This window comes from Notolepis coatsorum, assembly GCF_963971535.1.
Source record: "Notolepis coatsorum genome assembly, chromosome: 8".
Lineage (NCBI taxonomy): Eukaryota > Metazoa > Chordata > Actinopteri > Aulopiformes > Paralepididae > Notolepis > Notolepis coatsorum.
The window spans coordinates 33,608,525-33,627,359 of NC_140172.1; the positions used below are offsets into that span (position 1 = coordinate 33,608,525).

The following is an 18,835-nucleotide window of genomic DNA, read 5'->3' on the forward strand; positions in this document are numbered from 1 at the left end:
CACCCGCGCATGATCAGTCATAACGTTTAGGACCATGTACAGTTGAAATTTTTAATATAGCGTCGATCCGTATCAAACTGCATTTGATGATCTAATATATGCATTTGTGCCTATATCTCACGTTCTGGGAAATACTGCAGAAAACGATAACATATTTGTACTCTAGACGGTATTTTCGTATGAATGTGTGAATGAAAAAGTAAAACGTTCCTACATCCTGAACGATGGATAATCGATGTTGAATGGGCCATAGTAATGTCAATTTAGCAATACAATTTAAAAAGTTATAGCCCTGCAAAGAAGGTGAACATCTCCATAGACTTAAAGTGGTGGCAGAGATCAAACATTGATGGGTATAAGCATGGCAGAGAATGTGTTAAGTGTGGGGTCGCCAAAAAGAAATCCTAAATAGAATGGGGCCGTGGTATAAATAAAGTTTGAGAACCCCTGGTCTAGAAGTTTTGCACAGTACTGTATATTTTACTTTTGAAAATGAATACAAATACCCATACAAGTGGCAACAAGTGATTTGTTCAACTATAGTGGAAGTCAATGAGCAGCAGTGTTTGCCACGTACCACAGAACAACAGAAGCAAGTAGAACATTAAGTATTTCACAGGAAAACAGAGCGCCTAGCTCTACTTTGACACCTCTTGACTCTCGAGTGGTTGAGTACCAAGTCTTGTGGATGTTGTTGACATGAGTGTACAGATTTACTACAGGCACTCTACAGTAAAATAATGTCGCTTGTCTTTACACATGTAGAAGGGTTTCCGTTAGAAAATATTGTTGCCGGTCTACGTGTCCTGGAAGATTTCAATCTCCCGGACAAATGTAAGAAATTCCGGACAGTTTATTGAGCTTAAAAACAATTGATAGGCAGGCTATATAAAGAATGACATCCTCAAGGCATGTAGATTTATAATATTTTAACTTAAAACTAGGCTACTTTTGCGTATAGTCATTATATTCCAAATAAAATAAGTCCCTCGAGACTCCATGCTGCTGCTGACTTGAAATCAAATAGGTGTCTGTGGGCAGTCGGCCCGACATTAAACATAAACAGTCTTGTTATAATCACATTTTTATGAGCTAACGAATTCCGTTATATTGGACATTTGTATTAATTATATCAAGCGAAGAACTGAGAAATTTGGCAGAGAGACGGCAACATTATAGTGGGGTTCACTGAAACGTTCAACGAAGCGATAAACTAATCCCAATAGTATGCAACTGCAGAGCCAGTGGTGCTTTCAGGTCTGGTCTGGGGACCGCTCAGCAGCGCCACCCACCCAGTGGCTGAAATTGCCAATGACTGAATTGGAGTATTGCACTGTGCAGGCACAACTGTGAGCTCTGCAGCTCTGCAGTTGCATGCTTCTCGCTAATCCAGCATCAGCTCCCGCCCCGCCATTCTCATCAGCAAACCACAGGTCGCGCTGCAAACTTGCTGTGCACGTGATATGATATAGGAACACACATCGTTGTCATTATTAGACCTGCTTGGTGAAGCAACAATGAAACTATTTTAATACAATTCAAATTGTGCTTAGAGGGAATTATTTTCACAGGAGATTATGACTGGAGATATTTAAATATGTTGGACTTGAACAGATTTCCCCGGTAAAAAAACGGTAATTACCGGACAACGGAAACCCTGACATGTAGTAATATCTATAAATGCATCACGGTCCCTGTAGTGTAAAAACCAACTAGTTTACGACGAGCTTAAGACATGCTGTTAGTGTGATGTTAGTGTTAATAGGCCTTTGGAGATTTTTCTTCCTGTATTTAAAGTGTCTGAATACATTATTTTATCACATATTGGCATGCAATGCTTTCAGAGGGACGCCCCCCCCCCCCCACCCTTACGAAAAAGTATCATAGTAAAAGAAAATCAAGTGGTAGTTTGATGGTCATTTCAGTTGTACCGGCCACTGTATAAATAATCGACCATGGTACTGCCATGATAAAAGGTATGTATCACCATGGTACCACTTTTGTACTGAAATAATACCATGGTATAAACCAATTAAAGATAGATGAGAAGGTGTGCACACCAGTGCTGGAGAGGTGAGAATAGAAGCATGAACGGAGGACAGTCGCACACCCGTAGCCACGATGCAAAACATTTTTATTTAAATTTCCAACGTTTCGACACAGCAAGTCTTATTCAGAGGTATTCATTATACCCCGAAGAAGACTTGCTGTGTGGAAGCGTCGGAAATTAAATAAAGTATTTTTGCATCATGGCTACGGGTGAGCGACCTCCTTTCACACTTGTAAGTCCAATTTAAATCACAATACGAATGGTAATACAAAAAAAAGTTATGGAAATACTGTGATACTTTTTTTGTGTGGAAATACCATGATACATTTTTGTAAGGGGCCCACCCCCTTAAAAAAACAAAAATAAAAGCGTTAAAATCAAACCGATTCTTTCCTGCTATATTAACATATTCCCTCCTTTCCCCAAAGCAGCTCACAGAGGGCTATGGTCCGTTCCTCAACTCCCTTTTTTCTGGTCAGTTTTTCCGAATGTCCGCGTAGACGACTCGCTCCAGGTTATGGAATTTTGGAGTTTTGGTGCCTGAGTGGTCCAACTGGGCATATATCACCGGTCCCTGGAAGGGAGGAGAGGGGGAGAGAGAGGGGAGGTTGAGTGAAAGATAAAAATAAAAAAAAGAGGGAGAGCCCATCACAAAATGGATTATAACACCATAATAGCTTGTCCAACCATCACTATATGTAAACCCATTTTCCAACAGATCGATAGGGGGTTCCACAAAGGCTAAACATTTATTTAGATGATTCTGGAATCATTTTTTCATAGCCGTAGTTTGCGAAGACGCTCTCCGATTGGTTTAGCTCCGACGGGCTCTGGGATAGAAATGTCCGCCTTGTACACACAAGAATGTTCGCACATTACATATATATTCTCCTAGAATACATATTAATGGACCACCAGCCCCGATTCCAAACTCTTAAGCATAACCCACTTCGAAAGAGGGCCAAAGCATAACCACTCCGAAGCAGAGAATATATGAAATGTTAAAAATGACTTCCCAGTGGGAGACAAATCACACTGTAAGGAGTAGCATTGTTTCCCATTGTTAAAGGTCCCATGTTTTGCTATTCCTTTCACTATTTGGGCAATTTTACACAATTCCTGTGAGTTTATGGAACAAGTCTGTACTTTTTTTTTTTTTTTTCAAAAAAATTCAGTTTTGTATTTCTAATCAAGTACTCTAAAGCTAAATTTTTCCACTTCAAGATTCCAAGCTGTTTTTGGCTGGGCTCCACCCATACTCGCAATGCGCTGTATGACAGTCACCCACAGTCTGCACTGGCAGACAAGAGAGAGACAGAGAGATGGAGAGGGAGACTAATTCATTTCGCCGCGGGGGGCATAATCCCACGGGACAATGCATTGCGCTGCTGTCGGGACAAAACCTCATAACTCCATTTTTTTTAATCTTTTTTTTTTTATATGAATCAACTCTGTAGATCATCCTCCATATGTGTGTGTGGGTTTTACAAAGTTTAAACAATGGGAAAGCATTAAACCGATCATCTGTCTAAACCTCCTAACTCTATTCACCCTCAAATCTGTGTTCGTTTTTCTCATCTGCTGAAAAGTTGGGTTTTTGGAGTTATGAGGTTGTCCCGACAGCAGCGATTGGTAACTTGTTTCAAATGACAATATATACCCCCGTGAATATTATTGCACGGATCGGAATACGCGTGGGAGTGTGCGTGTGTGCCATGATATTTTGCAACAGGTTGACGTGACGCGAGTGCTGTGGAATAATATATTGATTCCCCAACGCTCTCATCATGTAAAGACATCCCCCAATACATTAATCTCACCCACATTATAATAGAGAAAAGTGAGTAACTGTGGAATAATATAATGCCCTCATGTAAAGACATTCCCCTCCCTCCCCAATCCTGTGCCCCCCCCCCCCCCTCCCCAATCCTGTACCCCCCCCCCCCCCTTTTAACTATATAATGCTCCTCCCAACACCATTCCGGGGTCTTTTACCTGAGTCATTTCAGCTGATCACCTGGGGAGAGCCCCTCAGCCATTCTCTCTATGTACTATGTATATTTATATCTGTTTGGTTAATAAACCTTTGTTATTATCCAAACCTCGGTTGACTGAGAACATTCTTCTTCAGGATATCCACAAATATCCCACAGTGCCAACAGAGAGAGAGAGCAGAGAACGAGCGAGCGAGAGAGAGGGAGATAGAGAGGGACTGCATGTGTGGGGAAACGCACACATGCAGTCAGGAGTGTGTAAATGCTCTGTATCCCTCTCTCTCTCTCCCTTGCTCGTTCTCTGCTCTCGCTCTGTCGGCACCCGCGCCACATCAACCCGTTTGAGGAAGTGTCAGTATTTCCACTCGCTCTGTTGTTGAGCGAATTGTTGATTGTGGGCGGTGACTACAACCAGGGGCTGAGATATGCAGATCAGTGCCTTATTCATGTCAGCAAAACAGTCGAATAAGAATGGCTTAGTTCAGTGGGGGAGGATCTCGTGACATCTGAACTGGACTGATGAGCCAAAATGAGAATTAGAGACACTGACCCCTTTGATACACCCCATATTACTAGAAAACAATGCTAAACACTGGAAAAGGCCATTTATAAGACATGGGACCTTTAAATAACGTCCATGCCTACTGTATGAATCGCTCATTGCAGAGAAAATATAAAAACTTTCACAAGGCAATATCTCATAGTCCAGGTTTCTTATCAGAAAACAAACAAACAAAGATAATCTATCCAATCAGGCATTGCACTATGGTGGGGCAGTATCCATTTTGTCCATACCATCATACCTTCTTCACATGTTCCCGGAGGATGCACCGTTACTGGAAGTCTCCAAAATTCCGCTTTAGGGGCTGCAGGCTGGAGCGCCATATGTAGTAATAACTCACATTATTCACAACAAAACTAACCCTGGGTTATTGCTCCATCTTTCTTTCCCTTAATACACAAAGTATTTTAAAGATCCCACAGGGAAATATTTAAAGCGGTTGGCTGTCGTCACAGCATCTGGGAAGAGGGGGGGGGGGGGGGGGAGTAGGCTATGTTGAAATGGAGCAACAAATGGAAAATAATAGGGATGCACGAGCCAGGGAATCTCATGATTCCATTTAGATTCTTGGTGCCACAATTCAAAATAAATTCATAATCTATTCTCGACTCAATACATGCATAGATTTGATTGACGTTTTGAGTTACGTTTCCCATTTGCTAAATAGTGCATTTATATAGCACTTTTATCCAAAGATCTTTACAATTTGTTCCTCACATTTTACCTATTCACTCACACATTCTTCACACACAGACGGCAGAGGCAACCATGCAAGGTGCCAACCTGCTCATCGGGAGCAGTTAGGGGTTAAGTGTCTTGCTCAAGGACACTTCCGACACGCTGCCCGGGAGAAGCGGGAATCAACTGGGAACCTCCAGATTACCAGGCGACTGCTCTACCTCGCGAGCCACTGTCACCCCATTTGACTGTGACACTGTTTAATAGGTCTCAAAGAAGGAAATCCCCTCAACAAGATTTCAGAATTTATTAATACATTTTTTTTTAATCGGTCGAGATAGAATCACGATTCTTAGGAGAATAAATGTTTTACCCCAAACCATAGAAAAGAAAGTAACTAAAACTGGATAAGTAGTGCAAAATGAAGGCCAGGCTCAACTGAACATTCTCACTTCTCAATGGTCGGACATGAATGAGCACAGAACTCAAGCCATGTCTCTGGTGGCTGCCTCGGCTAACTCCTTGAATGCACATGTACACTGGAGTATTCACCTTATACACCCTATACGTTGTGATAATGATGCTAGCTGGTGTGGATTATTCCCAAACCGAATAAATAACGCATCTATACGCTATATCTATACACGCATCTACCACTACACTAAACTGAATGTGCAATATACTGTTGTGCCTTATTTTTGTACTTTTTTGCATTAAACAGTTGTCTTAATATAAAAGAAATTGATTTTAAGTCTATATTTTGTAATTTTGTGTGATGGGTGGACTGTGTTTAACTGCATATGACAAATAAATATCTTGAATCTCATAATAAAGATATCTATAAACAGAATAAGGGGCTTATTATAAATAAAAAATATTTATGTCCATTGCATGATGTACATTACATGGTGTATTGAATGTATATTGTTAAATAGGTGTTGTAGTCCTATTTTGTTTCTTATACTATTTAATTGTTACTTTTGTATTTTTTTATACATACTAGGACTAGGACGTCTAAAGCTGTGGTACATTGCAACTCAACTATGCTAGGAGGCAGCCGGTGGTTCAGTCGGTCTCCTCCAGCTCCTACCTGTAGGGGGGCGGAGGGGCTGCTGCACCTGGAGCCCTCCACGCTGGATGCCGGACGCTGGACCTTCTTCTGTGGGCGGGGAGGAGCGCTGCTCACGCTCTCCATGGAGGTGCGTCTAGTTTAGGTTTTATGATTCAGCAGGCGCGTTGGAGCGAGTGGTGCAGTTCGGGTGCAGAGAGACAGAGGGCGATGTAGAAATGGAGACAACACAGGACATAATGGGAGAGACACAGACAGAAATCAAATAATGAGATGGGAACACAATGGACACAAAGTGTGGACTGGACACGTCGCATGACACCGTCCGCTGGGGAGGTAGTGACGCTGAAATGAGATGACAGACGATGGGTTCATCTACATGTACATTCATATTGAAATACCATGCAGGTCTGCGAGTTGGCACATGTAAATGCCATATCCTATTCAAAATAGCTGGGATGAGCATGAGCTTATATATTCTGACTAATGGTGAGAAATCCAAATATGACTGCAGGGACATATGTCAATATTGGCCGGGATACTCGGGCATGCAAAACACTTTATTCAGATTACTGTTGGGGTTTGTGGTCCGTGTGTGTTCCGTTACCGTGGTAACACTCACTGTATTCTTTTACTCGTGTATATGTGGATAATGGCAATCGGGATCTGAAACCGCATGTAAACACCTTCTCCCTTCTAAGACCATAGCTGACCTTTGAACCTGGATTAATGGTTAACCAATGATTCATGTGCATGTAAAAGCACTCGTATAAAACACTGTATAGACGTGTGCAAGAACATTCTGTAAGCTGTTCTGGTTGAAGGAGCACTTTGCCGATTTTTTACCTGAATCCTATAGTTCTGTTGTGAGGAGGGCACGTGATAATCGGACATAAAAGCGTACTGATGTGTTCCGTCCTCAACCATTTCTTCAGATTTCCTGGAGTTGGGGCCAACATGGAGAATAATTGAGGAAATAGCATCTACAGCTCACTGCAGGGCGCTTTTCTGGAAGGGGCCATGGTGGCCGAGCTCTCCAGACACAGAACATGGCACCTTTTCTGATTATATCCTCCTCACAACAGAATCATAGGATTCAGGTTAAAGATCACGACTCTGCTGGAAAACGTCCCGTTTAACGACATGGGCTAGAATTTCAACTCTGCTATTTCTGTCGTCATCCTCTATCTTTATCCTCTCCCAACTTTTCACGGTGTACAAACTGAAGACTTTAATGATGAAGAGTGACTTACTTCCAATGCAAGTTATGTGAAAACTATGTTAGGATCAAACATCAAGTCAATAGCCCACTATGAAAAGGTAAATTTGGCACACCCCGGTCCCCTTAACAACACACACCAACAAACACACAATAAGCACTTTCCGGTCTCCGCGTCAGAATAATGTGCGACAACAAGGCATCTAGCATCAAGGTTAATGAAGTGGAAACACACAGAGAGGGTGGTTGGTGGTTAGCTTCAGGTGAATAATACACATGGCAGACAATGGAAAACGGATGAATGTTAGACAAGCAAAGCTTTGAGATGTTAAGTGAGGTTTTGTAAATGTATCCGTGTGTAATATTGTGTTTTGTGGACATGATTTGTCATCATGATTTTAATTATAAAAAAAAATTACCATTAAAAATAGCCTACGAACAATTGCATCTCCTATTAGGGCTGTTTCATAACAGTATTTGTTACTTAGAACATAGGGGCCTGTATTTTTCCTTCTCAGGAGTCGATACATTTATGTTGAGTTTGAGTAGGCCATTGATTGCATATGAACAGATAGCGTTTTGATTTGATGGGGAATCATTTGATCTGATCAGCTTCAATCCAAAGCAACTTGGCGGCATGCAGGTTTTAAGAATGTTAACTATTAGTGTTGTGAAGGGCCAGATTAAAGCTGAGAATCTACCTTTATTGTTTTATATACTTTGTATATTATTTATATATACACGGTATATCCCTTTACCTGCGTTCGAACCATAGTAATATTCGCTCTCCTGATTGGATAGCGCCCTAGGCGCCAGCTCGCAAGCCCCCAACGTCAGGTTCAAAGACAAGCTCAGGCATGTCGAAACATGCCCGGAGACAGCGTATTGATACCAGACAAGAACTGAGGTTTGGGACTAGATAATCACTTAAGTATATATACGGCGCAAGGTGCACACAGCAGCAGGCTTCGTGTTTGTTCATCAAGTTCATCCCGAGTCAACGTAACAGTGAAGTGAGCAACCGTGCGTCTAACAGAGCGTTGAGAGCCACGTGCGAATAGAATAGTAAAGTGTCGGAGTTTAATGCAGTAACGTCAAGTTCAACCTAGTTTAATGTGAAGTAAATAGTCGTTCATTTATTGTATATCGTGCAACCACAGTTCGTTCGTGTGTAGCATTACCCAACGGTTCGTTCGTATTTAGTTAGTGAACCTTAGCCAGGGTGTGTGGCCTAAATACGTCGCCAGCACCCGAGGAGGCCTAGTCGGAGAACCGTTGGACATGTGCACAGGAGAACCAGCGGCGGCGATTGCAGAACCATTACTGGTTGGATTATATTGATTTGGAACGTGTTACCCGGAGAAGAGCCTCGTTGATTTCCACTATTGTTTGGGATTCAACCTTGTGAGGATTACACTCGGGCTGGCCTCATGGACAGAGGCTGGCTAGCTATCATCGTTTGCTATCGAGCATTTGGATTACAGTTATTGCTTTTGCTGCTGATCGTTGGATTTACAAGGACTGACTCCTGTACGTGGGGTCCCTTTATGCTTCATTGAATCAGACTGAGTATCCGAACATTCCTCTATCCTCCAGGCCTTACAACCCTGGGAGGAACCCAGTGTCTCCAGGCGGTACCAGCGTTGCCTTCTATAATTGCTATTATACGCCAGGTGGCGTCAACCTAGTACCCATCGTAGGAATCCTGCTATTCCCAGTGACTCATGCTACTGACTGACTTTATGCATATTCTTCGCCATACAAGCGCGACCTTAATTCTCATTCTGTAACCTAATGTTGCATAATAATAAAATACCCTCAAATACTATTTCTTTGTCAATGCCATGTTATTATGAGTGTTCACCATCTATATTCGATGTACTGTCTGGCCAGTAATTAAGTACATACCTAGCAGTGGTTTAATCTATCACAATCTTTAATACAGTCAGGGTATTGTAACCCCTCAGTTACAATTAGTGTTTATTTTGTCTCTTGTTGGAAGTATCTGTTCATGATTTAATTCAAGACATGTCTGGGGTGTGTTCATCTCCCCTCCCGTCTCCTCCAATAGTTACAGCGCTGTCCTCCAGCCAGAGTAATAGTGACAGGGCTGTCCTCCAGTCAGAGTAATAGTGACAGAGCTGTCCTCCAGTCAGAGTAATAGTGACAGGGCTGTCCTCTAGTCAGAGTAATAGTGACAGGGCTGTCCTCTAGTCAGAGTAATAGTGACAGAGCTGTCCTCCAGTCAGAGTAATAGTGACAGGGCTGTGCTCCAGTCAGAGTAATAGTGACAGGGCTGTGCTCCAGTCAGAGTAATAGTGACAGGGCTGTCCTCTAGTCAGAGTAATAGTGACAGGGCTGTCCTCTAGTCAGAGTAATAGTGACAGAGCTGTCCTCCAGTCAGAGTAATAGTGACAGGGCTGTGCTCCAGTCAGAGTAATAGTGACAGGGCTGTGCTCCAGTCAGAGTAATAGTGACAGGGCTGTCCTCTAGTCAGAGTAATAGTGACAGGGCTGTCCTCCAGTCAGAGTAATAGTGACAGGGCTGTCCTCCAGTCAGAGTAATAGTGACAGGGCTGTGCTCCAGTCAGAGTAATAGTGACCTGGCTGTCCTCCAGTCAGAGTAATAGTGACAGGGCTGTCCTCCAGTCAGAGTAATAGTGACAGGGCTGTCCTCCAGTCAGAGTAATAGTGACAGGGCTGTCCTCCAGTCAGAGTAATAGTGACAGAGCTGTGCTCCAGTCAGAGTAATAGTGACAGGGCTGTGCTCCAGTCAGAGTAATAGTGACCTGGCTGTCCTCCAGTCAGAGTAATAGTGACAGGGCTGTCCTCCAGTCAGAGTAATAGTGACAGGGCTGTCCTCCAGTCAGAGTAATAGTGACAGGGCTGTCCTCCAGTCAGAGTAATAGTGACCTGGCTGTCCATCTTGACTAACATTTTGATCTAAGCTTATGTGACAGCATTTGTGTGAGGTTAAAACCAGTTGTGCAAGAGGAGGACTGCATTTTGCATGAGGTGAACTGGTTAAAACTAGGGATGCACTGAAAATATGTGGCAGAAAATGGCAATTAATAAACAAATTCTGCAAAAAAAAAAATTATTGTAGCAAAAGTATAGATATAGAATTAGACAAAGAATTAGAAATGTTGCCGTCAAGCTCCTCCTACTCAGCTCGCTCAGACTGTGGTTCAAACAGTGCCGGAAACCCATGCTGTTCTGTGAGCGTGATGCGCTCCGGAATCCAAATCCCTGTACTGCATTGCAAGTTGCAACTGTATTTGATCCACGGTATAAAGACCATTACTTTGACACAACGTATCCTCTGTGCTGCGCGCCTCCTCCCCATCATCAACTGGCGTTTCCATCAAATCTCCACCAATTTACCCGGGATCATTGCACTTTACTTTTCCCCCACATCAAAGTAAAAGTAGTCAAAGTAGTCTTTATAGCACAGATCAAGTACAGTCACGATAGCCCTCTTGGATATTGAAGGACCAATCAAGGTCGCTTTCCAGAGCTGGCACACATGTCAGGTACTTGTCTGCCCCATCCACGAGCACAGACAGAGACTCATTCAATTTATATATTTATTTTTAGTGATGCACCGATGTGAAAATTGTGGCCGATACCAATAACGGATATTAACACTTTGAGTGCCAACGACGAGAAATCTCGTTGTTCGCCGCCATGCGTTGAGTGCCAACGACGAGAAATCTCGTTATTTAATCGTTATTGCTTTTATTAGCGATATCCATTCATTTTTCATCAATCCAGCCTCACGTTATCATTGGGACTGTCTATGAGCTCGAACAGGGCAAATACCGCCCCCCTATCGTCTCCCGGATGGTAATGCACCCATTGGATTGGACTCAATGGAAATCAATGAAGAAAAAAAAACCCGGAATCCACATTTTACTTCTCAGGCATGTAACCCGAGACGATTGCATTCATTGTGGACCCTCAGAGCAGCGTGGAATATGTGTTTCGAGGTTGGATCAATGAACGCGATCGATATTTGGAATGGCGATCAGGAATTGGAATAATCTTTTTGCAGAACATCTGATGTGAGGTAAGGAATCTATTTGACCAGTCTTGGGGTAATCGGATGTTTTTTTCACATATTGCACAACGTGTCCCCTGTGTGTGTATATGACGTTAGCGCTGACCAGGTCATAGATAATTGATTTTTCAGCCCGCTTCTCTAGCGTGCATAAGTACACATATACTATCGATAATCTAGCGTTTATTTGAAAACGATTCATAAATCAGCCGGAAAATGACAACGTGTTGTGTGTATTCCAGTAAATGGCTATTTCCGCAGAATTTTTATTTAATTTTTTCTAGTAATTTCCAAAAACTTCTGTTTTTCAAAACGGTATAAAACGGAAATGTAGAGATGAAAAAACAATCAGTTTCGTACATGTTGACTGCAAGCAAGTCATTGATAAGCGACTGGCGTATTAGACACAGCCATAATATAGAAATAGCTCCATGAAAATCATGAAATATCGGAAAATCAGTCCAAAAAGGCTGGCATTCAAGCGATAAATCGTGCAGCCCCTGCTGGCACTCAATATTGCTGTTCTGGCCGATACCGATATTTACCGATGTCGATATCTCTGTATAGAAAACACTTTATGATAATCAAATAAAGAGCTATTTTCCAAAAAGCTTTTTTTTTTGTACTTTTGTAAGTTATTTTCAGAAATGACTGATATTTTGAAACTATTTAAGGCCACAAAGGCAGTTTTTTGTTGTTAATATCCTATCTTGATATCGGACCGATACCGATGTGTAAAAAAAACTGCCATATTATATCGGCCGATATTATATCGGCGGCCGATATATCGTGCATCACTATTTATTTTCAGTCTTTTTGGTATAATGTATGGTGGAAAGGACAATGTTCAATAGACTATAGTCATTGAAAAGCATAAATAAAAATGTATTTAATTGCATTTATTGGTACAAATGCAAAAATAACGGTATTCGGCAAAGCGTTTCCTTATTGTCAGTTTCGACCAAGGATTTTCATTTGGGTGCACCCCCAGTTAAAACCAGTGTAGGCATGACACAAAGACAACCTTTTTTAATAAAGTTAGGAGAAGTTGAGGAGCCAAAAACAGACCACCACTCTCACCAAGTGAAAATGAAGTGCCCAGGCTGAAGGAGTTAAGAGAGTGGTAGGTGACTCAGAACAAACATTAGAATAGTTGAAGGAAGTACGGGTTAGGGGGGGTGGGGGGTTCAGGCAACCCCCCCAACAAAACAAGCCACAGAATCCATCCAAGACGGTAGTCATTCAATACATTGATTTGATCTATTTAATATAGAAATACAGCAGCTAATGTCTGGATATCTGCTTTGTTCACCTTGATTACATCATAAATCAAAAACTAGGCAGAGTAGGAAAACCTACTGCTGAGAACTGCATCGACTCCCACATGAGAATTTCCTTCAAAAACATCAAATCAATATTGTAAACATTCTTCTTAACTACAATTTCACTTTTTCTTATAGGTAAGAGTGCATGTCCATGAGCAGATGACTAATTCACAAATATAAACTTCAAAGTAGGAAGATGAAGGTGGTTAAAACCAATTAGAATCTGAGAATGATGCATTTGGCATCATGGTTCTAGTGGTAAAGTTCGACGGCGTGTTGAACAAACGGGTGCGTCCACGTCTTGCCACTGAGTCACTCAAACAATATGGCAGGGAATGTAAATAAAGAAAATCCCAAATGGAAGCGGATAAACCCTTGAGGAGTTAGTCAACCACGATATATACAGACAGTTTCAACTCAACGACAACAAACAAACAGACCAGCGTTCTAGAAAACGATTACAGTTGATTTCCCGTCAGCTGTCGCTACAAACTAACACCAGGAAGCCAAATGTGGTTTTAGGCATTTCCTTGCGACACATCAAACAGTCCACTCATACAGTCTATTACTGGGGGAAAAACAACAAATAGGCAGATCCACCTACCGTTCATAATGACGAGTTTGATGCCTCTTGATGATAAGGCAGGTAACTATGGCGATGAGGATGAGGCCAATGACCGCACCGCAAACCGCCCCCACTATGACAGCGGTGTTGGAAGGCGGAAGAGATTCTGGATGAGGGAGACACAATGGCAAGAAAATGCACAGCTGTTATAGAAATGTATGGGGCACATTTCCAGCATTAAAAAAGGTTAAGTTCGAACTTTTTACCCCCATTCCCTAGTCATCGATGAGGTCTTCTCTCAGCACAATCCATGCTGTGCTTCATACTGGATGCCCCGGCTCCTCCTTAGTTTGCCACAAACTGGTGTTAAATAATGGGGCAACTCTAAAAAAGGGACTTAAACACAGTGTACCCAAACATCCATTTTGCGGCTAACTAGCTGGAGTGGCAGGTAACCAGTAGGCACAGCAGGGATCGCACTGAGAAAGGACTCTGCTGATCAACAACATTGGCAAGTAGGAAATTGGGCTAGGCCAGGGGTCAGCAACCTTTACTATCAAAAGAGCCACTTTTTCCCCCTCCTACAAAATAAAATGCTCAGGGAGCCGCACAACCTATTTACCCTTAAAATGAAGATAACAGTGTATAACGTTTTATATATCCCCAAGCATACCCCACATTTAGCATAAAACGCCTGACAATTGCATACCCAAAGTAATTTGCGATTTATTATACTGTATACTTATAGCACACAGTTTGTTGCATTAATGGAATTATAAAGCAACAAAAAGAAAAAGAAATTACTTTTTATTGCTGTTTTTACCTGTTATAACAAAGGAAAACGTCAAACTCTTATGAAGAGGAGAAATAATACTGGCTGTGTAGACCTAAGAAGAGGAGACAAAACACTGGTGTCTGTAGACAGACTTTGAAATAAAACCCTGAACTATTCAGGTATATTTGAGTCCTTCCCTTATTTGTGGAACATTTATAAAATAAAAAGTAGTCCACTTTGAAAAAAGACCACCATGTGTAGACCTACTTTGAAATAAAACACAGAAAAGGAGAAAAAACACTGGCATCTGTAGACCTACTTTGAAATAAAACCCTGAACTATGCAGCTCTATTTGAGTCCTTCCCTTATTTGTGGAAAATCTATAAAATTAAAATTAAAAAATTCTTTTCGCACCACATATCAGGCATACAGGTAAGCCTGCATCGTTAGTCGTGAAAGCAAATTAATCTGTCCACGCTGAATTAAACCCTCTATTTTCCTCACTTTCCTTTTTTTGGATTCATCCATGGTTAGCTTACTGGGAGGGTCGGAAACTCAAGATCAGCCACTTGCAGACGGCAGGGAGAGGAGCGGGGTGTGACATACTGTATATTTTAGTTGATGAAATATTGTTTCATTTCAGTGTCACAGTATGACATCGATCTCCAATTCTTTTTTTTAAATAAAAAACAAGAAAATAATATTTCTTTTTTTTGGCCAGGGAGCCGCAGCTGATTAAAGAGCCGCATGCGACCCCACACTTAATGTATCACGTCATTTCAATGTGGAAATAAGGAATATCAAAATAAAAGCACACGTTGTTGAACTTGATCATGCATATTTATTGTAATTACAGGGGCGCCACGGTGGCGCACCACGTTGCCGCGCTCGCAGTGTAATTGCAGCGGCCGGGGTTCGAATCCGGCCCGGGGACTTATGCTGCATATCCTCCCCATCTTCACCCAACTTTCCTCTCTGCCTGTCCTATCTGATAAAAAGCTGTAAAAATGCTATACATTTCTTTTTTAATGTAATTACAGCACAATTATCAATGAAGTTAATTAATATTATCAACAAAAGCAACAGAGTCGTTTCTGTATACAGATTTATTAAACAAGGCATATTTAGCCAAAATATGTTGCCAGTGAAGTATTCACCCAAAGACCCAATAAACTACCGCACTACCGGTAGAATAAGTGCCGAGAACCGTGGGAAGTGATGCAAACTGTCTTGTCGTGTTTTGAACATTTATGTTGTGTTGATGGAATCACGTTAATATAGAGAGATGAGGCTGCAGGCTGTTAGCAGAACTAGTGTAACGTGCCGTTTGGGTGTAGAGAGAGCGTACGTCAGTGGCCAATCAGATCGCGCAAACCGAACGCGGAAGTGCAACTCCGTTAGGGAAAATATACACGCGTTCCGACCGTGTAGTCCCAGATTCAACGTATTGAGGCCAGACGTGGCCTCCGCGATTATACCTGTGCAGATGTAGTGAGATGTGTATCCTTAACGCTTGGCGGCCCTCACGCACATCGCGGCAATTTGTGCCCGTCTGACTCACACAAAAACCGACGTGTCCTCCACGATTATACCTGCGCAGGATGTAGTGAGATGTGTATTGGAATAGTGTGTGGCCTCCGTTGATGAAGGGGCGAGACATGGCAAATACACACAGCTGCCAGGTGGAAAACTCGATCCGAGTTGGGCTTGTCGGTTTTTCGCTTGATTATAATTTTTTTTTTTTTTTTTTTTTTAATATAAATGTGTTGCCAATGCACAACCTTACTGTCACCCATAGTTTGAGAACCGCTGGTATAGATCAATTTTTCTGCCACCCCGACTGACAGCCATCAAGTCTGTGTCTTCAAAAACGACATGTTGCAACTAAGGTTGCCACGATGATTGGAATTTTCCATGACTAATACACCCACGACAACACCGGTATGAGGAACAGTGGACCAACAGCGGCAACTGTGTTCAGGGTTCCCACGCTTGCCTTGAATTTCTTTCCCATGCTACCTCCTGATTTTCCAGGTACCATATTAAGTGATGATCTATAGGCCCCTGAAGCTTTCCGCCCCCATCGGCGCCCCCCTCCCCTCACACATGACACAACCCCCTAGGACACCTGACTACTTACTTGATTTAAAAGATGTGCCAGTCAAGCCTACATTGTAAATGCTTAGAGATTATGTCTTATTGATAATATCAATGCATGAAATAATGCAACAAGCTGTAGATGAACAACAATTTATTTAACTGGAACTTTGAAACACATGAGCACTGGGATTGTTGTGGATGTTCTCTTCCACTCCTCTCCTATCTCATCCTGTCCTCTTCTCTCCACACCTCCCCTCTTGTGTCCGCTCCTGTCTTCTCTTCCTACTCTTCTCAACTCCTCTCCACTCTTCTCCCTTTTCCTCTGTCATCCTCTACTCTCTTATCCTCCTTTCATCTTTGCGACCCCTCTTCTCTTACTCCTCCCTCTTTCCTTTATTATTAGGGATGCACCGAATGGGAAATTCTTGGCCGAAACAGATACCGAAAATAGGAAACAGTTGGCCGAAAACCGAATGCCCGAAAATGATTAATATAAAATTATAAATATATATATGTTTTTTTTGTTTTTTAGCTACCTGATTATGGCAAAAGACATGATTATGGCTAAACGTAACTTAAATAATATTAATAATCACTATTATGGGCCCATAAAACATTTATTCAGCACTTTTGAATGCATACATTAATTCCAGACTGTTAAGACTAAAAGACTACAACGATTGATGACGACTTCCTGTCCTCGCATTTCCATTTCCGGTTTAATGATACATTTTCTTTTTTTTTTAAACTTTGACCAGTTACCTGGTTCTTTTAGCGTTTATCGCTTTTTCTTCTCATTCATACTTGGTCAAGTTCGACCGACAGAAGCAGGCTGAAAGGGTTCAGATGGGGGGGTAGACACTCTGGGAAAGGCACGGCTGCCGTCCGGGATTCGAACGCGCTCAGCCCCAGATCCGCGCGAGCGCGGTTGTCCACGGCGCTGAAATAGCACTCGCGGTACGTGGTGAGCTACTGGAGCTCCCCTTAATGATACATTTTCAACAACAGATTGCTGCTAATTAAACACTTCATTTAAACGGAGTAACGTTAACGTTATGTCGAGTTCATACGTGTAGTGTAGTATGAACTCGTCATAACGTTAACATTACTCAGTGTCCACTGTTGCTGCCACCGTTGCGTCGCAGATGGATGGTACACTGTTAGCTCCGTAGCTAATCCGCTCCTAGACTACTGATAGCAGTACCGTTAACGTCGGAGCTGATCAATACTCCGGTTTTTTCTAATTTAGTTTAGAACCGGGTTTCGGGGGGCATCCCTACTCCCAAGAGGAGTTAGTTATCACAGGCTGTAGAATGCAGGAAAAGCTGCCAAGCTGCTCACGTTACATGACGTCATCACAACAACACGTTATTTGACTTTCGGTGATATGTTTTCGGTGCTAAAACCCGGCCGAAAGCCGAAAGAGCCGTTTTAACAATTTTCGGCCGATAATTTTCGGTAGCCGAAATTTTCGGTGCATCCCTATTTATTATTAGTCTTATTAGATTATGAGTCTTAAGTAGAAGGGGTAGTATGCCTACTCTTACTCTATAAAATCTTTTGTAAATCAAACTAATGAACCTAAAAGGGAAAACATAAGGCTGGTTCCCCTGTGGTTCCTCAGTACAGCAACCCCACTAGTAAGCTTAGTTTAACAGTATAGATGTATAGAATCAGTCTAGGCATGATCAATAATTTTTCAAAAATGTCTCACCCCAAATGTTTCTATTTAGTAGTATAATCTTTTTTTAAGAAAAAAACTAAAAATCACAAAATAGCTAAAAGTAGATATAAGAATGAATGTTACAAAATGTATCAAGACTAGACTATTCATGTCAACTAGTATAGAAGTAATGTCACAGCCTAATGTGAAAATGTATTGGTAGTAGCTAGTTAGTTAGCGAACTGAATGTTGGCTAGCAAGATTGCACTCCATGTTAGGAGAGAGTGGGGTGAGAAGTGCCCATTTTTACTTAAAGTGCCTTTAAAGTAAGGTGATTACAGTAATGCCCCAACTAAAATATGTACATATAGTTTAGGATGTTGTGCATCCCTGGGGACAATAACTTTGGATCTTAAATAAACTGTTTCAGAAATATAGCTTTAGAAAAAAAAGTGTTTTGTGGCACAACTTGCCCCCGGTGCGGGGTAAGTTGTGCCATTAGAGAATACACTGGGGTAAATTGTGCCATTGATCATTTTAAGTAAAACCGATAATTTTTATCTCAAAAGCGGTAAAAGCATCCTGCAGATCTTCATCTCCTTTCCAACCTGACGTATAGTCTTCCCCTGTTGCACCTCTTTCACTGCTCTTTCCAACTTCTCAAGAGGAGTTGAAACCCTGTCTGTCTTCCGTTTGTATCTGCGAGGCATGATGGATTTTGGTCTAAAATTAACACTTTAACTGCCGGAAGACGTGTTTAGGCGTCCTTCCCCGCC

General features: G+C 41.9%; 1 protein-coding gene across 1 annotated transcript in view; it reads right to left on the bottom strand.

Annotated features, from left to right (window-relative positions):
• mpzl1l (myelin protein zero-like 1 like) overlaps positions 1-18,835 on the bottom strand; it is a 30,408-nt gene continuing 11,573 nt past the window's right edge. The window contains exons 4-6 of the mRNA XM_084319677.1: positions 13,561-13,687; positions 6,375-6,489; positions 1-2,624 (exon numbers count right to left, since the gene is read on the bottom strand). Of these exons, the coding sequence (XP_084175803.1) occupies positions 2,526-2,624; positions 6,375-6,489; positions 13,561-13,687 (341 nt within the window). The 3' untranslated portion in view covers positions 1-2,525. The remainder of the gene's footprint in view (positions 2,625-6,374; positions 6,490-13,560; positions 13,688-18,835) is intronic.